The following is a 25,065-nucleotide window of genomic DNA, read 5'->3' on the forward strand; positions in this document are numbered from 1 at the left end:
TCAGCCTTTGTGAGATTTTGAACACTGCAGTAGGACAGGAGGCAGATTGCTTGCTGAAAGTGAAGTTCCTGGTTGAAAGGAAAGGCACTGCTTTTCCAGGGATGCCTTTCAGAGGCAAAGGCAGAGCTGTGTTCAGGTGAGTGTCATGCAGACAGGAGGTTTTACTTCCTGGAGACAGTTTTACCCTGGGCTACAAAAGGGGAGACACTGAGATTGTGCCCTGCTCCTGGTGGCTGGAGAATGCAGCTATTGCTGTATGGCAGCAGCATGCTGCCATTATCCTTTCATCCAGTCCCTAGAAGTCTGGATCCTTTTCTCATCTGCTTCATGGGGAAAGGCTTCAGTGAACTTCAGTGGGAATTTAGTAATCTATTTCAGTGCTCAATTTTAACTTATTTTTAAACCAGGCTCCTTTGTGTTAGAAGAAATATGGACTTTCTACCACCTGAAACAACTGTGCGAGAGCTGCTTCTTCCCACCCCAGCTCAAAGCACAATAATTTTCTATGGCCACGGGGACATGTTTCTTGTGCTTCAAAGTCAATGCGAATAGGGTTTATCCTTGTTATTCCACTTAATATTTCTGACTTTGAAATGATTATGGGGTCTCCTCTGAATGCTTTATGGGGTAACAAAACTCCAGAAGAACAGGATTGTTTCCAGCTGAGTAAATAGAAGATATTTTCATAAATCTTCAGACCATTGGAATATCAACAACGTTATCCTATATGGATTGTTATGATTTTGTATTTGCAGAATCGTATGTTGAAGCTTAGACCTGTGCCTTCAACCTTATCTTCTGCTAAGCTAGAGACCTGAAGTAATCCTACAGAGGATGCTTCAATTAAATAAACTCTCAGAGCCCTGCTGGAAGTTCTCTGTAGTCAGCCGTGGTGAAGATTACATTACTTTGATCCCCTCCATTTCCTTGACTGGGAATCCTATTCTTTGACAGGGGATTAATGTCAGGGCTTTTACCTGCTTTCGGTCGCTTATGATCTTAACATGTGGATGACAGGATGGAAAGTGAGACTGTTCTTTTTCCTTCAGGAGCCCTACTTTTAGGCCATTGATTTCCCTCTGCCCTGTTATATCCCAGCACTTTGTAAAGCTTTCCCTCGTGTGATATACCAAATGGCTTACACCTCAGCAGACGTGCTACTTCAGCTTTACACTGCTTCTACTACAAGCTTGGAGCAGAGATGTGTGGGAAAACCTCTGCTGGCCAGGTTAAGCAGCCATGCATGTAAGCAAAAATGTGCAAGTTGCAAGCAGGATGGCAATCACAAGATGGGCAATGGGTATCCAAAGAAATGGTCTAAGTTCCTCACCCAAGGTATGCCTAAATCCTGCAGCACAAAGCAGCTGGTTGTTGCACATGTGAGCAACAAGGACATCTGAGCTGTAACTTCATGGTAACACCCTTTCTCCTTCAAAACATGTTTCAGAATACAAACCTACCTCTGCTTAATAGCAAAGTGGGAGAATGATTTCCCTGGGCTGCTGGCTTTGTAATCACCTCTCAAGTTTTTGGCGCTGGCTGCTCTCAGAAATGGGTGACAGCTGCTCTGACCATGTTTGGTAATTTCTGTAAACCAGAAGTAGCACCATGCAGAAATATGGAGACAGAGTGAGAAGATGTTCTCCACTACAGAGCTGGAGAAAGCAGCCTTTAAATGAATTTTTCATTCCTACTGTAAGAGAAGCTTACGTGATGAGTTGGCCAAACCCTCTGCTGCCATTTCTTCTCCTTCTTCAGAAGGAAATATCAACTCCTTTGCTAAGGTGCTCGTCACTCACGTGCCACTTTGCTGTCTGATACACACTGGTTATTCTCTTTCCTCTAAAGCATGGGCAACAGGTAGGTTTTGTTATTTTCATAAATAGAAATCACTCTCTCAGTGGAAATACAGATGTCCCATCTGGCCTCTGTCAAGTCAGAGGTGTTTATCTTCTGACTGCTAGGTCCTCACCTTGGGCAGCCAAATCTCAAACCCTACAGGCAAGAAACAAAAGCTTGGCTCACATAGCAGCGATAGAGCAGGAGGGAGCCCATAAAACTTACTGGAAAATGAGAACAGACATTTTCAGTGATTTTGAACAGGACCAATGAAATCAGCTCAGAGATGCATTCTTGGCTCATTTGCTGTCCCACATTGAAAGGCTCCCCAGCTCTCGGGTAGCTATCAGCCATCAAACCACCTCTCTTTGGCTGTTTTACAGCCAGGCTATGTTCTTATCCTCAGCATGGACCTTCATTTCTGCCTGCTGATTATCTGTTGTTCTTCTAGCCCACAGCTGGGGGAAGTGCCTGTGGAGATGGTGTTTTTCTTTCTAAATCAGCAAGATTATTTTTTTTATTATTATTATTCCTCACAGTTTGCAAGTTGCTTGTAGCCAAAACTCACAGATCTCTGCTCGATTTGTTTTCTATCTACTTTGTTCTTACTCATAAGCTTAAAAAAAATGAATTCAGATAAATAATAATAAATCCAAAGTATTCTGCCACAGTTCATTATTTGGGTTGAAACACCTTCCCTTATGTTTGTCTGCAAAGAGAGGCATGGGAAGAGATGGCAAGTCAGAACCTCTGATCTTTCCAAGTAGGAAGACAGAAATGGCAAGAACAAGAAATATGGAATGGCTCTTCAGCTGACACTAATCATCATAGCTCCCTGCTTCCAGTAGAGCTTTCCTGCTTTTTTCAGGTTAAGATCCATGCCTGAGTTATCTGAAATGTGCTTCCATCCAGGCATTTGGGCAGTGGTCCCACTGCAGTGTAACTTAGTGATAGCACCTCAAACTACGTATGAACATAAGCAGTCCTGGAGAAAAAAAAATAATGCTGGTCATGTCTGTATTTATCTCTGTATCTCTCAAACACACAAATTCAAAATCAGTCCTATTATGCACAACTGCAAGAAAATGAGTAACAATATAAAAATGCTGGCAATGTAGAGAGAGTAGAGTAGCTTCTACTGCACACAAGATCGCTGTCAAGTACATTAGTTGAAGCATAAACCTTGAATGATAAAAACGATGATGTAGCCATTAGGTTTGCTTCCTCTCCATTTATGAATAGTCCAAAAAAAAGAGTTATCAAATTTACCTGTAACTAAAACACTATTTAGCAAATGCCTCTATCTGTCCTATAAGAGTTAAGACACTTGCCCAACTCACCCTGTGGGAAGGAAGCTTGACTTGCTGTATATCCTGCAAACTTGCTCTTAATCTCTGACCTGCCAGGTCAGAAAGCTCATTTAACAGCAGTCACTGTTACCCCTTAAGGGGGTGGATTGTCCAGCTGCTAGCCAGGCCTGCTCAGGAGCAAGATTCTTCCTAAAAAATAGTTGGAAAGCCTTTCCCAGAAAAACTTGAGAGAAAAGGGAAATCCTAACTGGGCACTCACAAGAATGGTAGGAGGGAACGGAAAGCAGAGAGGACGCTGCAAAGCAGGGAAAGCAAGGAAATCCCCATATTCGTAGTGTGCAGCAGAACTGACTGGACAAATCCAGGGACATTAAGGACAAAAAAGAGAACTACACTGATATCAATTGACAAAATGAGTTCTGTGGAATAAGGGAGATCTGTAAATCAAATCCAGAGCAGCTTGGTAAATCTGTATAGTAAACAAGCAGAGAGGCACCATAGTAAGCACTGACAGGAATCCCAAAACAAAATTCAGAGGAATTAAATGGAAGAGAGATGTTTCAGCTATTTCTGATGGGCTAGAACTTCATTTTCAAGTCTATAATTCTATCATAAATATTTTGGCATGGTCAAAGTGACATGGCAAACTCAAACATGCAGTGTAAAGCATTAAACCAGGACTCACTTTGTGAAATGATCAGAACGATGTGTGAGTCCCTGTCATCTTCTGTTGCTGCGCATTACCTCCCATTGTTTTGCACTTGCCTATTGAGGCAGTAATATTTTCAAAGGATGCTAAGGGCATTGAATAGATTAAAAATCTTGAAGCATCAAGGCACTAATTTCTTTAGTTGATTAGTGTGAACTGTTTTCTATTATCTCAGCTTCTTGTTTCTCAGTTTCTATCAGCAAACAGCAGAAAATTACACCCGTGTAATTTCAGGAACAGCAAATCTGATGTTAACACAGAACACGCGTCCTGTCCAACTGTGACAAACTGTTCCCATTTCTGTATTTATCTACAGTACCTGGTGGTTTATGCTAACAATTTGGTTGGCCAAGAGATTAACTCCCTGGGATGGTCTTCCATGACCTTCCTACTTCCTATACTCCTTAGATGCGATGCCATGTAGTTTCTTGGTTGTTTACTGCATTCATAATCTTTGCTTTCCAGACATTATTTGCTTTCGTATTCTTCTGCACTCACTCAAAACATGCCTCAACATTTCATGTTTGAAGGTATTTATCTGCCTCTTACTCTCCCTGTAAGACTCTAATTTCAAATAGGTTTAAAACAAATGTCTTGTAATTATGTTGCATGTCTGCAATCCAAAATTTTATCTAGGCTAAACTCCAGTACAACTAATTGGCTTCAGTGGGAGATTTGTCCAAGTAAGAAGGGCAAGATTTGGCCTCAAAGAGACTATAAATTCCAGTTTAAAATTCAGTAGTTGTTCAGAGGCTCACTCCTGAGAATGAAGCATCATTCTTCGTGTTTCCTTCCCTGAATTCCTTTCCTATTCATAGTAGGAAAGCTTTCTGGCATCAAAATCAAATGATAATACCCTGGCCACCTCCCAAAATCCTGTTGTGTCTTGTGGAAAGCATCGTTGTCTCCACCGCTTTTAAAGGGAGTGTAAATCCTTCAAGACATTGGATTTCTCCATTATTTTTTTTTTAGGAAAGGCCATTTCTTTTCATGTATGCCATAAACAGGTCCCGATAAGCAGCTGTGACCCTGCCAAACTTACCAGTTGCTTTAGATGATGTAATAAGTACTTCAGCTTCCAGTAAATCCACACTGCAGTACTTAAGGTATTCTCTACAGCTGTGTAAGGAAAAACACTGCTATACAACACTGCTATACAACAGCAACTGGGAGAATTCTGCCTGCTCTGCACGAGCAGCACTACTTATCTACAAGTGCTGGCACAGGAATCCCCTCCCACTGCTGCCCATCTCCCATCCTTCTCAGAAGCTGTGAGCCATACTCCTTTCTTGGTGTAATTGCCTTTGTGGTAAACACAAAGATGCGTGGAATACATTGTCCAAAACGTAAGTAAAAAATTAAACACGACCTAGTTAAACACCTCAAGAGATATTTTCAAACTTCAAGCCCCTCTAACAAAGCACTCCTACGGTTTCTTGTAACTGTTCAGAAAAAAAACCTTTTTCTTTGTATCTGAGATCCCAAACGTTCCCAATTCGTACAAAAGCTTCAGTTGCTGAATTATATCCCCATTTTCTCAAGATCTCCTTGGCAAAGAAGTCGCTTATGTTGTGCTTCCTGTAGGTCACCAAGTTCCTGCTGAGCAGCCTTAAGGGGAAAAGAGCCTTTCCAAACTGATATCTGCACTGAGGATGTTGTAGCTGTGGTCCCCTGGTCTCTCAAGCTACTGGATTTAGTTCACCAGATGATCTCAGCTACTGTAGAACCACAAGGAGAGCTTCTCGCCTTTAAAACTTATGACAAATCAATTAGAATCTGATAAGCAAATGCATCTGGAAATGAGGTACCACTGTTTAAAGGAGCACGAGTCTCCTTATAAAGCCCTGGGTCTAAAAACTCTGTACTAGCATAGAGCAAAAGCACAAACTGACAAAGCACATGTGGTGAGGGGAACCAATACACCATCCACTGCTCTTCCACTTCTCACAGACTAATGATGCTATCTCAGCCACATACTCATATCCAAGTTTAGCTCCTGCTGATGTGATTCACTATTTTCCAGAAGGGCAGAGATGGACACACAGATCCCGAAATCAAAGGAATACACAGCACTGACAATGTGACATTCCTCGCTAGGCCCACACCCTCCCAGTGATCAGATACATACAGTGAATACACAGCAGCCACAGAACAGACTTGCTTTGAGACAGTCATCCAATGTCACTCTGAGACAAACTCACACAAAACAGGAACAGAATAATCCTTAATCTTCTGGGCTGTAAATGTGTTGAGATCTCAGGTGTTCAGCCATATTACAAGCAAAGAAGTACAAAAGAACCTGTGGGAAGACCCAATTTTCATTCACTATTTTCCCTTCTCTCCGCACCTTCTGTTCTAACATCGGACATACAGCCAAGATGGCTGTAATGAAAGACAATTGTGAAACCTGGAGCTCAGAGCAGAATTGCTGTGTGATTTTCTTGATTGGTACATTTCAAAACTGGGAAATCTCTTAATGCAGTATTTGAACTACTAGAGTTCAAATAATCTAGAGATAAACCACACTTCTACAGTAAAACAAACTCTTCAGAAGCAAATCACTTGAATTCCTCCACGTTAGCTTCCATCAGCCTCCAGAAAACAAGATCAAACTCATAAAAAATAGCCATTTTAATGAGATTTTAAACCAAAAAGTAAAGATTACAGTGTTAGTCAACCTACACCACTGCCATTTTTTCCCCTCTTTGAGTAATTTTGTCTCCTCATGGAGTTCACACTAGGTACCTCCCATGAAGCACCTATGAATGAAACTGCTTGATAAAATACATCAGATTGAAAACCAGTCAAAATCAACGGGATACTAAATGATCTGACACTTTCACCTTGTTGAGCACTGTGAGATTGGAGCAGTCCGTGTCCAAGCACCTTTCCAAATGCTAAACAATGATTCAAGGGGGTCATTAACACATTTTGTCATGTTATGCAATTTTCCCCTCCCTGTATACTGGGCTTTTTTCCAAGCCCAGTAGCCAGCAATAAATCAATCCCAGCCTCTCGTAAGCATTTTGACTTAAGTTTTATCCCATAAGTTGGGTTAAAAACGGAGTAGAAATCACTGTAAGAAGTGAGGCAGGAGAGGGCTAGTGGTGACTGCTGTTAAGGAGATGTTTGCCTGACCCACAGCCATTCTTATTGCCATTTGTGGACTCCTCTTCGTTATCTGTAACAGAATCTTCTTCCTCTTCATCACTCCGGTCATCTTTCAAGTCCTATGAAGAAAAAAACACCATGAGCATATTCTATACTTGCAGTATTTACTGTCAGATAAGTTGCCAGATTGCTATTAGTGCAGTACAGAGCTTTCAAAAAGGCCTGCCTGAGCCACACTAGCAAGTTACTTCTTTTTAGTATGATCTGTGTGTCTGGATCTTTACAATGACTTTGCAAAAGCAGCCAGTTAGCTTCATTAGTCAGGAGCTCCCATTTGTAATCACAAGATGAAGAGATGGTGCAGAGGAGTTTCAGAAAATGAGACATTCTGCCTCCTTGGAAATTCCCCATCATCCTCTGAAGACAAAACTCCTCAATTTCTTCATAAAATTATGTGTGAGAGGAAACAAATGAAAGGGAGTTCTAAACACGAGACTATCAAAATTGCCCCCCCAAGCCACCTCCCAAAGAAGGTGGAGGATGACACTCGAGGACAGGCCAGCTAACACCAATTTAATCTTGCAGAACCTAATGTTCTTCAGACAAAATTACCTCTGTGGGCCTGGCTCAGCCATTTGACCTCTTCCTGCTTGTTTTTGCTTTCCCTTGTAAATCATTACTAGTAATCCCTGGGTGCTGTGGCATTAATTAACAATCGTGAAGTGTGGGAAAGATGAAAAGAGTATTGTATAAAAGCTAAATATGATGAATAGTCTCACTCAAACACAGTAGTTCAGAGGCTGCCTGATTCTGACAGGTGTAAACTAAACAGTGACTGGTTGTGCCAGCAGCTCCTGGTATTAACGTCACTCAGCAGACTTACTGACCCTAAAATGCTGTATGTATCATACCAATATTTGTAAAAGGAAAGCCATGTCTCTATACAGCTTTGGATACGCATATACATCTTTGACATATCATCCTGTTAAGGTAATTGCCAGGGAGGAGATTTTGCCTTTTTTTCATGCATGGGCATTCAGCCTGGATCTCAACCTCAAGCAGGCTCAGACTGCATGCTCTTCCTGCTCCTGGAGTGATGCATCAAGGTCAGAGACAAGATGCAGAAAGGAGAAAGCAGTGTTGCCCCTCTATCTGCTCTCTGAACGAACCAGCAGTTTCACTTAGCCTGCTGAAGATCTTTCTTAAACACCAAATTCATACCGAGAAAATGAATGACAGCTCGGTAATAACTCATCCCATTGCAATCTCATAACCCTTCATATATTACATTTCTAGTAAAACTATAGGACTGGGAAGAAAATTAAATCTTAAACTGTCTCATCAGAAACGATAAACCTCCTGGAGCTTTTCTTTTGCCTTTTCTCTGACAACATACAAAGGGTATCAAAACAACCAAATCTTATTGTAAATACTGTAAAATAAACTTGGCATGCCATCAGTTAGAGAAAAGGAAAGACAGCCTTTCTCACACAAACAATTTATGAGGTTCTGCCTCTTTCAGATCACCTCTGTTACTCCTGCTGGTTATGTGTTTTGTATTTGCAGTAAAAGACAAATGCTTGGGGTGGGGGAAGTTACTTTTTTGCCATCAGAAACATTTTAGTTAAAAGTGCAAACCAAAGCAAAGTATACAGTGATGCAGCATCTGCTGGACTCCCTGCAAGTATTCTCATCTCCTCGAGCACTGCCTAGCTGCAGCAGAAAACACACAGAATGACAAGGGGAGGAGTGCTTTTGTGCTCATTGCAAGTGGACTTGGAGTCAATAACGTTCTTGAGTTCATAGCTCATTTTGAGCACCTTGTTGTGGCCCACAGAAGTGGATGGAACTCAAGCATGTGCTCAAGAACAACTGGCAATCTGCTTTACCTCGAGTGATAGCTGATACAACACTAACTCCTGTCTTCCATAGGAATGACCTGGTATTTCCAGCATGGAACTGGAAGCTCAGATAGGATTTACTTTCTAGCTTTAATACTGTCAAGTTGGATGTTATGATAAAAGGCACAGTATGTAATAATTAAAAACATGTAAACATTACCTTCTAGCACACTGGAAATCCTTGCATTTGAGATCATATCTTACATATTTTGAAGAAGCAGGAATTTAATTTCTTTGTAGTCTGAAGCAATCATTATGGAGCAAATGTGTTATTATCTGGGCAAGAGTTCTGAATCCTAATATGGATCAAGAATAAATGCTACTAAATAGAATCTACATTTTGTTTCCTTCAGTCACAAATCTGCTTCCTGACCTAGTGCCTTTAAAACTTGCTTTGGAAGAGTATGGCTGTTTTTGTCTAGCTTGTTTAAGCAAGGGGAATGCAACAGAAGTTATGGCAGAACAGAACTTGACATTTCTGTAGTATCATCTGTAACTGCAAAACCAAATAAACCTGACATTGCGAGCTGTGTAATACAGCATTATAAGCATATTAGGACATCAAAAATAAAGTTTGTGCCCCTGACCTTCTAAGAATGAAGAAATATGTAACATTTCTAGGATTTGTCCTTGCTTAATACTAAGATATTTTCTCTGACGTTCTCACATCATAAGTTACTGTTGTGTTTTCCAACACAAAGACTCTGTGCTTGCTGTCCCTGAGCAACAACAGACCAATATACTATCAGAAACACAAGAACTGGCAAACTGTAAATGCAACTGAGGCCATCAGTAATACTCAGTGCTTTGGTTTAATGGCATCAGCTGAATTTATTACACTTTAGATGGTTTTAGGTAACAAACAAAATGGATGTGTATATTTTATGTTCTGGATGACTAGCCAATTTAATCTTTCTAAATGGATGAATGGTTTCAAGGTTTATGAGAAGCAACACTAATGCTATAAAGTCTGCAAGAGAGCCATTTGTAGTGAAGCCAAAGCCGCAAACTTTTATAATCTTTTTTCCTTTTGTTTAACCCTTCCACCTGCTGCTCAGTCTGCCTCTTTTAGTTAAATGAACCGTACATGCTAAGGTAGTTTTGGCTTCTTGCATTTCACTACTGTTAGAATGTGCATCATTCAGGTCCTTACCACTGCATCTTATTACACTAATGGGAAAGGATCTTCCAAGAGGATTCACCAAGGAAAAAGGCTTCTTGAAATCAAGAGAGGCAAGCTTAAAAGGCTATTTCCCAGCCTCTTGTAGGCAGAAGAGTCAAATCTCCATCTAAACTAACAAAGAATTTCCTCCTAACTGTGCAAGAGTGACTCTCAATAAAGCTTTCAGAAATCACTTCCCTCAGACAGCCTTTCAGCACTGCTCTCTTTCTACTACAGCTGCTAAGAACGCTGGGAGAAAGACACAGCAGTGCTGGAAGGTAGATGGAATTGTAGCCTTGTGCTCCCACTTGCCGGTGCTAACATCTGATCCTGAAGCTCACTGGGCAGACAGCATCCTCTCTTGCTCTGCTTCACTGAGGCACCCGGCACCTCCATCCATGGGCGTGCTGAGATATGCAGCCATGGCTTTAGATCTGCTACTCAGTAGTTAAAGTGGAAAGTGTTAAGAGCAGAGGAGAAAAAATGTGCCAAATGGTATTAAAAAAACAGGCAAAAATATATTGTAGCAACATGTATTGATCCTACAAACAGTGAAGAAGCCTTAGCAACACCTCTTCTGTGTTCTCAGAAGGAGATGGGGCGCTTGCTAGCAAATGCACTGTTAGCTCCGTGTACGCAGTACAGACCATCAAGTTGAGATCTCAGAACGTAAGCAGTTACTAGAAGGACATGCTCCAAAACAGACATACCCACTGAAACATCATGGAGAAGAATCTGGGTAACCTTGCACGCTTTTGAGGCACATTCAGATCTGAGCAGAGGAGGTTTCTGCAGGGAAGTTCAGCTACTATATTTGTTTCCATCCAACTTTCAACCTGGCTTCTCCCTGACAAAGGCACATACTTTTTGGAGGCATGCAATAGCTGAATTTGGCACTATGAAGGCAATAGCGAAGCATACCGCCCACCGAGCCCACAAAGCAGGAATGGTCTCTCATGGAGGTGGTGGGGCTGCAGGAAATACATTTGGGCCTTTCAGGTTAAGTGTAATTTACTTCCACGCAGCTAACTGCATTTCTTCTGCCACGTACAGACTTATAAAAAGCAACTCACAGCCAACCCTGGGATCGTTACGTTCTCCAATTCAGTAAGATTCAGATTTGTGGATTTTCAAATATTTTTCTCCTTCAGTCAAAATTTCCCAATTCTTAAATGTATGCTCTGTTAAAATCAGAGTGTCCTAAACCTCATGCGTTAAGAATATTTTCATTTAAACGTCTACAACCACACTGCCTACATCTTGACTTTTCAACATCAAGACAATAAATTCCGCAGCACCTGCACACATGGGAGCAGCTTGCAGTACAAAGATGAAAGCTATTAGCGAGGTCAGCAACCACTGACTCAAATCAAAGAGATAATAAACAAGAGAGATAATAAAAAGTGAGCCCAAATAGATAGAAGGGGGGTACTTTTCTAACAAATAATACTATAAAGTTGATGAATCTCTAAGATCAACATATTTAATTCGACTTCAGCTGACATATGACTTAATAAGCCTTTACTTTCCTGTGGAGACTGAGCAATATACGTTTGGATTCATGCAAACTGCTCTAAATTTCCAGCCTGGAAGACTTTCTTGGCAAATATATTTCCCTTTTCAGCTTATGCACACCAGGCAACATAAATAATGCTCATCTTCAGTGGAAGATGCGCTGCTGGACTTTGCTTTCTGCAGTTTGGCGATGAAGATGCAGAATCTCTAGATTCTGGACGTCTCACAGGCAAAACCCTTATTGAGTCTCTCTCGTTCATGGAACTCTCACTCCCCAGGTTTTCCACTTTGAGTGTTCAGAGGGAACTCAAAGATGTGTGAAAAACAAATTCAACGTTGCATTAATTTCACACATATTGAAAAGAGCAGCCTCATAAAACTACACATTACTGTTAGAGAACACGGCCAGGATTCTGACAGAAGGAGTGAATTTGACTTGAAAAATGTCACTTGTCTTGTCACTCAGCGAACCACACCTGTAACTGCAGCTATAATACCTCAGCTGTTCAGAAGAAATAAATCATTGTTTACAGTTAATCAGGTACTCTGTGGTTTCAATAAAGTCTGCTGGCTGTGTTACTGAAATCCACTAACTAAACCTTGCACTCAAGTCTATGCGACTTTACGATAAGCCCAGGAGGTACTGAGTGAGTCATAATGTCCCACTGCTTTTTGAATTATTCCCATTTTAAATCCACAGTTGGCAAAGAAACAAAGAACAACATAATAGGCATTTGATGCTGTTCTGTATAGTGAACTTCTTTTTACCCTAGCACAGAACTTGCAATAAGCCAAGGAGTTCAGTGTTCTGAACCTTTATCAGAACATGCACTTTTATTCCTTACAAATGTTTCTTTGGCCACAAGACGGACGATCAGACACTCGCACTGTTCTCACTTAGCGAGGTGTGATGCTGCACTTAAGACCAATGCTCTGAAACAACACAGCTGCTGAAGAGCATCTTACAGAGCCTCACAGCACTACAAAGCTAACCTGAAACTACAAGGAATGCAACTCTGAACGACAGCGCCTCTCTCCTACCTACTGCACCCATCAGGGCGCTCATTTCTCTTTCTGCTGTGAGGAGGTGTTCCATCCCTTGTGTGACGTACCTCAGTGTTGGCCCCACACTTACAAATTACTAATCTAATTTTCAAGTCACATACCTGACGCGTAATGTCCTTTCTTTTTGCATTCACAGCAGTACACATGTGACACACAATCATTGCAGTACAGTATTTCTAAGCACCCTAACGTAAGTCTGGATGTAGAGCTCTTCAAGCAGTACCTAATGAACAAAATTTCTTAAATAGCATTAGAAGTCCTGAGATTTGTGTGCCCTAAGTCACCCGGAGAAGGGCTCATTTCACTGGTGTTAGCATTCTGAATGTCAGGTATTGCTCAGTGCACCACCCAGGACCATTCTGGTACCAACAAAAAGGGAAACAGATCTCTCCAGAGGAGGACCTGCTCCACCACCTCGCTGCCTACAACACTGGACATAGTGAATTGTACCTCTGTTCCTTCACATTTACAGTGGGATCCTTTAACTTGAGCAAGCATAGCTTTTATACAACCAAAATTAGGTAGGACAAATCCCACCCTTGTATGCTTCAGATCCTCCTGCATCACCCCCTGATGAGAGTGGCACACTGATCAGGATTGTTGGTGTATTTTCTGATGATCTGAACTCGGCTGCATGCTGTGCCTGGTCAAAAGTCATTAGCTGTTCAAGCATCAAGACTGCTCCTTTTAAGATTTCCTGCCTTCTTTGCAATAAGGATTCTTAAGGATTATGGAGCACTTCCAGGTCTACCTAGGGAAACATTTACTTTAAATCCAAGATATGGCAATTTCATTTCTAAATTGATATTAATCTATCATTAGCTAGCTTTATATCAAGTGTATTTAAAAAAAAAAATTGATTCAGCAGATTGCAGTACCATACACCCCTCCAAAAGTCTGAGAATTATTCACCTTATAAGAAAGTCTCAATTCAAACCTCTGCAACATATATTAAAAATAGCAAACGAAGGCATAAAAAGTTCTGTAGAAGACCTACGGCTTGCTCTGTGAATTGATTTTTGGCAACTGGAAAAATAAATACATATGCATGCTATTATATATATATACTTTTAATATAGGAGCACTTATATAAAACTAGCAACAAATGGAACATTTCATAAATATTCTCTAAAATTAAAAGATATGAGCAGTTAATAAGAGATGCCAGAAAAGCTGTCAGCAAATGCCCTTCTGTGAATGCTAAGGCAAATCCATGAATTGTAAAGCCGAAGTTTTACTGCTTGTCATTTATCTGAATTAGGAACCTTCACATGTAAAAAAGGAATGTCATTTCGGACACAGATTTACTACAAGTAGAGCTGTTCCGTGTCTGACACAGACGTGCAGAGAGGGCTGGCAGTGGTTGTTCGGCCAGATCCATTGCTGGTAAAAACTTACACAATCCCACAGACTTCAAGTAGAGCTGTGCTCATTTATACCAGCTGAGAACCTGGCCCTGTCTCAATGCTGCAGACTTCTGTGCTTCTGCTGAGCTGGCCAGGGCAGGAAGCTTTGCTTTCAGGATTACATACAGTTTTGATTTTCTGTTTGTAGAGGCAGTGGTCATTTGCAGCTCCTACTGAAGTAAAACTCAGATTTGGAAACAATAAACTAGCTAAAAGATTTTTATGCAACACATTAGGTACCAGCACAGCCCTGTTCGTGGCACAGCTGACAGAAGAGAAGCAAAGGTAGCATCCACACACCCAATTTGTTGGGAAGAAGTCACTGCAGTAGAAAAGAATGGGTGGGTTTCCCTCTTTCACACCCTGCTGGCTTGCTCACTTTGACAACATACATTACTGAGGCCAGTCTTGACTTCAGCTGTCCAGCTAAGGTAGGAGTCCAGAGTTCTCCTTTTTGCCTACCGTCATGAATACCAGCCAGCAAGCATCCTACGCCTCTGTGCTTTCTCCTGCTTGCCTCTCAGCCCTCCTCCCCAGATGAATTTGGCAGCAAATGAGATGTGTAGCCAGGCTTTGGGCTTAACTGGATTGCTGTAACAGAATGGGAAATACGTAGATGAAAGAAAGTCCTAACGGAAGTCATTTCCCTGTTTGAGGGCTTGAGCCTTCATGCTGCTGACCTGGCTGGCTAGCTCCCATCTCCAGACTATTAAAAAACTCACATCTCAAAAGCAGTAATTTGAATCAACTGGGAAGATTCCCAGATAGACTGATTTTCATCTCTGAGGGAAAGCTTCTATTTGTCCTGCTTAGATCCCTTCATAAGTCATCATCATAAGAAAAACTGTTATAAATGTTTATCTACAGAGAACCAAGAAATTCAACTTCTCCACAATCCATTTTCCTTTCAAATGGGGGAAAAGCAGCTGCTACTAATCCAGTTCCATCTGATTTAAGTCTATGCTAAACTTCATTCAGAGGACTCAAACTCTGACAGATACCCAACAGGTACCAACCCTTCCCAGTCTAGAAAATAACCACAAAACCTACCTAAAAGCAGCAGCTTCTCAACACCAAGCTGTCAAGAAATTGCAATTTACAAAATTATCATTATGCTCTACAGTAAATTACTGCTTTTAGGAGAACTGCTTGGAACCAAGGCGAGAACACCTCTCTGTTCTGCCCTGTGAACACACTGGCTGCCACAGGCATGGTGTGGGCTTAACAAAGCTCCGACGAGAAAGGAAGCAGAACAGAACTTAAGCACCAATAGTTAAGGGAACTAAATTCTGTCCTCTGATAAACTCCTGTAGAATTACACTTTACTGAAATGAATGACTTCTTCCTGTGTTAATTCTCGTTAAATTTCACTTTCCCATTATAATGAGATGATGTTCTGAAAACAGTTTTCCACTGCTAAAAAAAAAACCCCATGATCTGACTTCTTAGAGTTGGGTCAAGTGCCATGCATGCCAAAACTCAATATACATTTCATTTCATACTTCATTTTCACATCCCAGTAATTGCATGGTGCATGAAAGCGCAGCACTGCAGCGTACGATCAGGGTCACACTGTGACCTTTTGCAGATGAAGTTAAAAGTCGTGGTTTATGAGCTGGGAGCAGTCAGGCTGAGTTCACCCTCAGTGCCTCCACTGCCCGCCAAAGAGCACACAGCTCAAGCACATGAATGCTGGTTCCAATTTTATTTGCCACGAAAGAGATTTAAAATGTAACCTCTTCAAAGGCCGTTCTACTTTCATGTTACATAGGGCTCTCTTCCCCCCGTGGTTTTAAAAATAAGATTTCTATTTAGGATGAAATATCACAGGTTATTGCACAGCTCCACAAGAAGGTCCGTGCTGCCGCAGCTGTCAGAGCAGTGCAGTGCTCGTGGCTGACAGCAAACCCACAGATCTCAACCACTGTGGATCCGTGGTCTAATTGTGAAGGGTATAGCCCTGATTCCAAAGGTAACTAAGGAAAACAAAGCAAGTGCCATGGGTGCTTAAATTTGTTATGCAGAAGACTCAGCTTCCATGGAAAAATGTTTAAGGCCCTGCAAACAAAAGAACTGGAAAAATCATTGCTTTAAGTATATGTGCTGAGGGTCTATGCTTAATGAACAAGAAACTTGTCACCCAAATTCAGAACTGAAATTTCTTGCTCTCAGGTCCCACATGGTTACGAAATACAGTTAAGATTCAAGTGAATTATTAAAAATAAAAGTTCTACTCAATCAAACACACAAACAGAGGAATAAACAATAAAAGAATCCTGGACAGGAACCAGGGCAGGAAAGTTCTGCAGCAGCTGATGTGAGTCTGAACAGCCTCAGCCTAAATGCAGCCATGTAGCCTCTGGGAACTGTAGAACTTAATTTGAAAACAAAGGATTACAGCAAGTCTCTAAAGAGGTAAATTCACAACAAATAAGGCAGAATGTAACATAGGGCAGCACTTGTGCGAGTGTAAAGAAGTATTACTCTTCAATATAGGCAGTGGGGTATGTTATACAGGAGCAGGTTATGTCTGCATCCCAAAGGACTTTCAGGCCTTGTCTGTGCATTACTATTAAAACACATGAATTATGTGAGCCCACGGGCGCGCTTTTAGGAATGCAGCATTACTGGTAAACCTCATTTTGATGCAGAAAAGGACTCCTGATTTCAGGAGTCATTATACAGCTAACCATATTCATGGCAAGGGCTGTGCTGGCACCCCAATATGAGTACATGAGAAAGAAGGAAAGAAAGTTAACTTGAACTGGTAGAGGTATCTCACTACAAGAACAGCCTTCAGACAGCACAAAATGCCAAAGTTGAAGAATGAGTGCTGGCAGCAGCAGCAGCACAAGTATTTCACAGCTCTTATGACAGCCCTAAATTGTATTTTCTTATCATTTGCAGCTATCTTACACTGCCATGCACCATTCTTCAAACATTAACACTCACCGTTCCCTTGGAAGTTGGAATGAGTAAGGAACAAATAAACCACGGACAAGAATATGTCCAATCAAAAACCCTTAAAAACCCTTTTTAATGATTGCAAAACAAAGGAATACTGAAGTCTTTCTTCAAGAAAGCCACAAGTCCACAAAACCTGGTTTACAGAAGTGCAGGACCTCACGGGCCTCTTATTCCTTAGGAACAGGAAAGAACCAAAGCTGAATTAGTAAGAAGCTCTTAGCCTTCATTTAGGACAGTCTGACAGCAACAAAACCAAAGAGTAAGAAAATACCTTGCCGGTAACATTACAGTCTGTAAAAAGCCTGCCATTACCTTTTGCCATTGATGGGCTTTGCATCAGCCCCGAAGTATCTGAGTCATGCAGACACCATGCCCATTTCCTACAACTTACACATACTTTCAAGATTTAAAACACCGTAGTCTCAAAACCTTAAACTCAATTTGTAATGGTTTTAACATATATTTTACATCTTAATTTGCCATAATAACGTGGCTATAAGCTGCTGTCATTCGCTCCCTTTTTCTGACCTTGGAAACAAAACGTTTAATCTCCATGGATTTTCCTGGCGAGATATTTTAAGTCAGTGCACATGTACATACTTCTCTATATGTTTTTTCAATTTTCCTAAAATATTCTCATATGTGCAGACATGATGACTAGACATGTTTCAGTGGTGCTTGAAACCTGATACAAGTGGGTAATTTAACCATGTAATTGAACAATATTACAGAAACACACGGAGTTTCCTAGCAACAAAAGGCCTTGGACACCAAGATGGCAGCCAGCAGCTAACATTGCGATTGCCTGACCTAGCTGGAAATGGAATCACACTGAAAAACGGCCTTCTTCCTCCCACTGCAGAGCTGATCTAGCATAAATGGCTGCAGGTCCGACCTTGAAGGGCTTACATGCCTATATCTCACTTAGAAGCTCATACAATGTTCTATCAAAAAGGGCATTTGGGTTTGTATTCAGGTGTTATTATTATTATTTACATTTTCCAGTGTAAGAACAACCTCTGATTTGAAAAATTCAATATTCATGTTCCCTCAGGTTTAACTCCATAGAAACAAAGAGCTTCCTAATGCAAAGTAGCTGAGCACAGCTTACTTTGCGGCCATGGATTTCCCACTCGTTAGGGCATTCCTGGATGGCAAGTTTCAGGGCAACGCTGCTCTGAAACTGATCCTGATCCTGAGCCAGCAGGGCGCAGAGGGACAGGGCAGAACCCTCTGCACCCATCTTTCCTTTTTTCTCATGTTCATTCATCTCTGGCTGCGGTGTTTACAAGGAGGAAGATGACAAGACTTCTAGCCAAGTTCTTTTTTGTGAAGCAGGTCAGCTGAGCAGTTATTGCAGAGAGATAGAGATTGTCCCCTTTATTGGGGCAGAGGAGGTGGCAGCTGAGATTAAGAGCTTCTGTCAACCCAGTGCAAGAAAAAAGCCGTCTCTACATGAGGAGGAAGAGTAAAGCATGGAAGAAAGCTACCACCTCACTGCTGATGTCATTTCTCTGCTAACTCCTGTCCTTAACAAAGCCTTGTGTCACAGCCTGAATCGTGACCTGCAGCTCTAGGCAAGCTGGGACATTGCTTTGTGGGTGCCTTTGAGTAACAGCAGGAGAAACTCTGTGGGTATGTGACATCCTGGAGATTTGGACCCTCTTGTTAACACTCCCCACCAGATCCCATGTTTCACATCTGACCTAGGCAGGTCCTTTAACCCGTGCTTCAACAACAGACAACAGCATTGTCCATTCAAAACAAATGCATTGCAGCCTGTTGGCTTTCAGACAGGCTGATGATGTGGGCCAGGATGCCACCAGGAGACACCTGCCCTTGGAAGGATGTCAGGCCATGTTAACTGCTACACCGCACTGCTGTTCACTGGTGACCCCACCAGTGCAGGGTGGCTCAAGGCATGGAGGACACTGACAAAATCCTGACTCCCTTGGTGGCCTCTGAGCTTCTTTAATGCTCATACAGCTACACATCAGTCCCTATTCCCAGTTACATCATGACTTCATTTTTCCATTTAAAGTAGCTAACTTCCTTCACGAAAAACATTAAAAATTGTCCATTTTCTGAATGGGCTAAGAAGTCTTGGGCAGGGAAACAAAACCCTCCTAACACAAGTATAATGGTTTGCTGCTACTTCACTAAAATAGCAGCAGCTATTTGCACGGAGTACGTCTGTGACAAATGCGTTGGTATAAAAATGCAGCCTTACAAACACCATTCTTTTCCAAGTTGTCTTTACAGTTTTGGAGGCACTGCCTGCTTTCACAGCCAAGTTTGCCACCGCTATGGAAAACAGGCTGCACATGCAAGCCAGCTGAAGTCATGCAGACTGAAAAGGGCTAGGCCTGCTGCTGCTGCCACTGTAAAAATGTTATTTGGAAACCATCTTCTCAGAGAGCTGTATAAGGAATGAAAATTCCATGGTAGAGATGCCGGCTTGGTGCTTTTCCATTTTTTTGCAATGACTAATACAAAAAATGTCTTCTCTCAAAATAAAGCATTTCTGCCCCTTACAAAGGCATATAATCAGGCAGGGCAGGATGGCCTTATATAGGCTGCTCTAGTAATGTCTTCTTAACCATGGTATCTGAAGACTTTTTGCAGTGCGCTCACAAAACCTCAACCAGTATGGATGAATTACTATGCCAAAGCCCTTCTCTTCCTTGGCTGCAACGCAGAGGAAGCTCTCTTGTTTTCATTACAAGAGCCGTGCGAGAAGGCCCACCCTCATTTCAAGCTCAGCATACAAAGAATGCAGTATATGGAATACAAACCACTTCTAATTTCATGTTATTTCAGGTTATCAATCTACTTACCCCCAAATTTGACTCCTCAGAAATGCTTTGAAAATGTTACCAAACTTCTACAAATTAATTATTCACATGGAATTGGTTTTCTGCTTCTTTTGGTACTGTTTCAGCCACACTGCTTTCATTAGCAAATTCTTCAGTAGCCTCATGTGCACTTCTTGTGGGACCCATACCCAAGTTCTTTGTACCCAAGTACAAATTTCCCTATTCTGCAGTCAAACATCCTCAGTCCTAGTGGCTAAGCATTTGTTCTTTCCTTCTCTTTACCTTCCTTCTTTAGATGCTTATTTCTCAACAGAACTGTATTTTTAGTGATATTTTATAAGATTGGGTATTAAAGGCAGGCAGGATATGTTGGTCAGTGTGGCTAATTTTGTTGAATCCTAACAGGTATTTGGACAGCAAGTCAGAATGCCAAATTACAATGAAATATGAAGGACAAACTCCAGCTCAGTGCAGAGACAAGGCCACAGTCAAAAAAAGAAATGAGAAGTAAAACACTAACACTCCATGAGCCTGACCATAAATAACTGTAATTAAGGATACATAAAATATGTTTTAAAAGCAGAACAAAGCAAGACGTTGCTTGTACAGATTTTTCCTTGACGTTCACTGGTTTGCTCTCTAACAAGGGTAGAGCTTGTCAGTGCTGTATTCTTCTAGGGAAGACAATGAGTCTCCTTAATTTCCAGTTATTTTCATAAGACTTGCATGAATCTATGAATGCCCTCAAATGAGGCTGAGGTTGGCCAGTGGGATCAAACAGAAATTTAACTTGATTGCCTGAACTTTCTTGAGAAGCCAGTTTTAAATAAAGCACAAATCAAAAATGAACAACAACAAAATCATCCTTCAAAGCGCCTAATCAAGAAACTTCTCATCCAGACCCTGGTCAAAATCTGGAGAATTCAGTGGGATGAACGGAAGGCAAAACAAAGCACAAATAGTTCCGGCTACCATCATTTGAGGAATAAAAAATACCATCTGGCACACTGCAAAGCCAAACCATTGGAAACAATCATAATGGATTACCAGGCTAGCTGCACTGAATTGGTCATTGCATTTCATCACTTAGTTGGGCCCCTTCATCAAAGCAAGACCAAACCTAAAATACCACGATCTACAATTTGCACTTCACGGTCATGACATATAAACAGATCAACAGGAAAACTAAAGAAAAAACTCAAAGGACTTTTCCTTTCAAAAAGGCTGTTTAAAATGACTAGTTTTTTCTGAGGGGTGTCTTATCAGCTTGGTTGAAATTAATAAACAAATTAAGGGTATGGAAGTACTCAGACTACAGAATAAGCTTGGACTGAGAATGAAGATATTCAGCTCGACTCTTTTTCATTTGCAGTGATAGCCAGAGTAATTGGCTGTTATTTTAGAATTTCATCCAGTACTATTAAAATCAGCAGCAGTCTTTCCATCAACTTCAAAGAGGCTTGGGTCAGGATGTTATTGAAATGATAGGGTCCATGCCTGGGCAGCAAAATTGTGTATAATTGCATTTGTACGGAGTTCATTGCTAGTTATTTCCAGAAAGTAAAGCACAGGATAGTTTCAGTTAGTAGTCAAACGATGAATAATATAGGCAGAAAGGAATCTCTCTATTTCTTTAAGATCCTTCACAACATTAGCTGCTTCAGATAAAAGTAGAGTCAGCTCAGTAATGTTTTTTGTCTTGATAATCACAAGAAATACCATTTTTCAGTAGCATATTTCACCTTAATTAGCAAAGTATGCCAAATGTTGAGACATTCTCCAAAGGCCGAGACTGCAGCAAAGTTTTCTCTACAGCTTTTTCCCATATGAGCCTTCTCTACAAGATAAATTTGGCTATGACAGTCCCAAACTTGCACTTACTACTCCATCGAATACGTCGAGACTTCTTCAGCAAAACTATGACTTTTTAAAAAGCCATTTTGAAAATAAAAGAAAAAGCCTTTGAGCTTTAAGCATGATCTATTTGTATGTCATAGTTGAATAGGACTGTAGTTCATTATGTCATAATATAGTGTTGGATAAGCTTTGTATGGATTTTTACGTCCAAAAAGAGTGCTCAAGTATCACCAAGCTCAGATTTAGAGAAGCCTGAAGCACTTTAACCACGAGATTTCTGTAGGATATAAAGATCTCAGCACTCACTTCTCTTCTTTTTTTTTATTGTTCTTATAAAGTCCAGGGAGAAAAAAATTACTTCCACTTCAAAAACAGGAATTTCAAGAGTTCCATACCACCTTTGGGTTCCAGCTTTTGGGAGAGTTCACTTCTCATTTACCAGAGTAAAACATCAGATACAGGCCAAAAAAAAACAACCCAGAAAACTGTACCTGAAGTTTTGATATTCTGATCTGTGATCTTACATGTGAACTTGGAAGGGAGAAAGCACATTTGAACATCTCTATACTTAGTAGATCCCTAACAAGAACACTGACCTGAAAGTTCTGGAAAACAATAAGAAATGCCAAGTAAATCTATTGAAGGTGTTAGTATGTGTTTGATACTTCACAAATCTTTCCCTGAGGCAAAATTGCTTACCTTTAAGAAAATGAACCTTTTCAAAATCTTGAAGATCAAGTAACCCCAATATAAATGTAAGCCTTGAAGGATCAATAGCTGCCCATTGAATAAGAAATAGGCTATGACTGGAGTGGTGGAGTAGAATGTAGGTTGATACAACGTGGCACGCAGAATCCTGAAAAAACAAAGGTCATTGTTAGGATGCAAAGTTCCTTTTCTATGCTATTTAAAGCAATTTCTACTTTCACATTCCAAACTGATTAACTCTTTACACAAAAATATTAAAAATCTCTGCAAAGGTTACAGATTAATTAACAAGCTGTGGCTTACCTATATAATGTATCTCTACCTAAATGCAGACTTCAGAAGGTAAGAAATTCGAGTCTTGCATGAAAGTATTCTAAATAGGAATGGAAATATATTTCTTAATCTTGAGCTCTGTGTGGTCTATATAATATGCATAGCTAGACTATGCCATTTTTCATGCAAATTCTCTCTAATCTGAAATCCACATTCAGAGAAAATCCTGCAGGCTTTGCAACGGGGCTCTTTGTTAATTAACACGTGTTTTGTCCATCTTGAGATTTCAATTCTTCTGTATTATTTTGGGCTTTTTGAGTCCGTTTAATCTCATCACGTTTTGCTTCCAAGCTCAAGAACAAGAAGCTCAGCGAAGCAAAATGATTGGAGATCACTTGTGCAGTTAATCAAAAAATAACAAGAAAGCAGAAATGCTGATGTCTTTTTAAAAAGAATACTACAGGAAATTAAAACCTTGTGCTGATCAGTGTTCAGAACTACTAATTTAACCAGCTTGTGTCTCTGAGGGTTTGTCCACATGCAGGGAGGGGCATGAAAGTAATTTAGAGCAAATCTGTGAAACCCTGGATGTGAAACACATTAAACACTTTTTGGAAGCTGAACATGTTAAGCATTAAGCACACTAAGCACACGTGTGGATACTCCAAAGCAGATTAAATCATAGAAGTCCAAATTCATGCGAGCATTCAGCAAGTTGTGATTTACATGCACAGACTTTGTAAATTCATGGGTTCACCTTAACTTTTCTGAGTGCTCCCTATGTAGGCAAGTGATGCAAGGTACCACCCAAGAACTAGGTACTGAAAAGACACTAAAAGAAAAAGTGACTGCACTCATAGAGGAAAGACTGTCCTCTGACTTCGCAGCTCCAGCAGGAGGATAGGAATGAAAGGGACAATGAGTTCCTCTTCTTAGGTAGCTCACCCCCCTCAAAAACACAGGATCTCATAGCATTTAACTACTAACTATGCAGTGAAGTTAAATAATAGATTTAAACCCTTTATTGGAGTTAGCATATTTTCAAGTGTCTAATTTTAAAACTATTTTTTACTGAACTATATGTCTTTTTTACTAAAATGCTGAATAGAATTATGGGCACTGAAGTAAACAATAATGAAGAAGGCCAGCTTCTTCTGTTCAAAGTAGAACCTACTGCTCTTCTTTACCCATCACAACCACTACTAACCTCTCAATGGAAACAGGAATGAAATAAAAGGTCGTGACTGTGTTAAATATTGCTTACCAGAAGGGGAACAGGATGATTCTTGTGATGAAGAATGCGACAGAAAAGATGAAAAAGAGTAAATTGCAGGTTTTCTCCCAGCGAGCATAATTAAACATTTTGGCTGCCTGTGTTGAATACAAATCAAACATATTACAAATATTCCCTGAAATAAGTTCACTTCTGCATTTTCATAAACAAGAACTTATCTTTCCCTTTGGAGGAAGAAGGTTTCCTCCCTGTTTGACATACAGAGCAATCAGTTTACTAATACCTAATAAAGCACCAACAAAACAGATTCTTCGTTTATATTTCTCCTTTAATCTTGAGAGATAGGATTTGGTATGAAAAGATGAAAAAACAGCTCTGAGATACGAACGTAGATGTGTCACGAAAACATGAAGTGCTCTTGAAAATAGAGGTTCATCCCTCACTGCTGTACCAGATTCAAAGTGAAGCTGCTGGCCTTATCTACACACTCAGGAGCAGCAGTGACCATTTGTACACCAGCATTCTGGTGTATGCATTCTGTCCCTAAATTCAGCTCTTACCCTCCTTTTTGAGGGCTGGAGGTCCTAGCTTCAGTTTCCATTTCACTAGTTATGATCATATTTTCTACTTCTCCCCTAGCTGAAACGTGCAACTCCCCATGTTTCATTGAGGAATCACCCAGGGCACTGTCAAGCAAAACAGCTGATCTCAGGAGTGAACACAAGCTCCAGATGCCAAGCCTCAGTCTTAAACAGCTTAAACACTGTTTGAGAGTCAGCCAACTTCAGTTTGCATCTGAGTGGTGTTGTTCCAATTGTTGGTATAACTGATTGTAAGGGCCTTACAGTGAACTGAACCACAAAACAGTTAAGGATTAAAAGTAACCCAGCAAAAGCCTGCATTTAATCATGATTGGTCCCAAATGTGTGACCCCACAATTAATTGCTCCAACACAACTGAAAGTGTATTAGGAGCAGAAATGAGTAGTGAGAGACAACAGCCTGCAGGAGTACACTGGCACTGCTATCAAAAAGGCTGTGAAACTGTGTTCTGAATCCTGGTGTTATAAAACCAGAGTAATGCTGTTAAAGGAACCACAGAGAAAATTTGTCTTTTGAGAAACCCAGCAGCAGGTCTCCATCATCACAGAACTGTGCACAGAGAAATCTTAAAACATTACTGAACATTGATA

General features: G+C 40.7%; 1 protein-coding gene across 4 annotated transcripts in view; it reads right to left on the bottom strand.

The window, feature by feature from the left end:
• Positions 1-6,471: 6,471 nt before the first annotated feature.
• CERS3 (ceramide synthase 3) overlaps positions 6,472-25,065 on the bottom strand; it is a 57,075-nt gene continuing 38,481 nt past the window's right edge. For all 4 annotated transcript variants that reach the window (XM_046899078.1, XM_015292265.4, NM_001389572.2 and 1 more), the window contains 3 exons: positions 23,904-24,010; positions 22,358-22,514; positions 6,472-7,088 (listed from right to left, as the gene is read on the bottom strand). In XM_046899078.1, coding sequence (XP_046755034.1) covers positions 6,960-7,088; positions 22,358-22,514; positions 23,904-24,010 — 393 coding nt within the window. In that variant the 3' untranslated portion in view covers positions 6,472-6,959. The remainder of the gene's footprint in view (positions 7,089-22,357; positions 22,515-23,903; positions 24,011-25,065) is intronic.

The sequence above is a fragment of the Gallus gallus genome, chromosome 10 (assembly GCF_016699485.2).
Source record: "Gallus gallus isolate bGalGal1 chromosome 10, bGalGal1.mat.broiler.GRCg7b, whole genome shotgun sequence".
Lineage (NCBI taxonomy): Eukaryota > Metazoa > Chordata > Aves > Galliformes > Phasianidae > Gallus > Gallus gallus.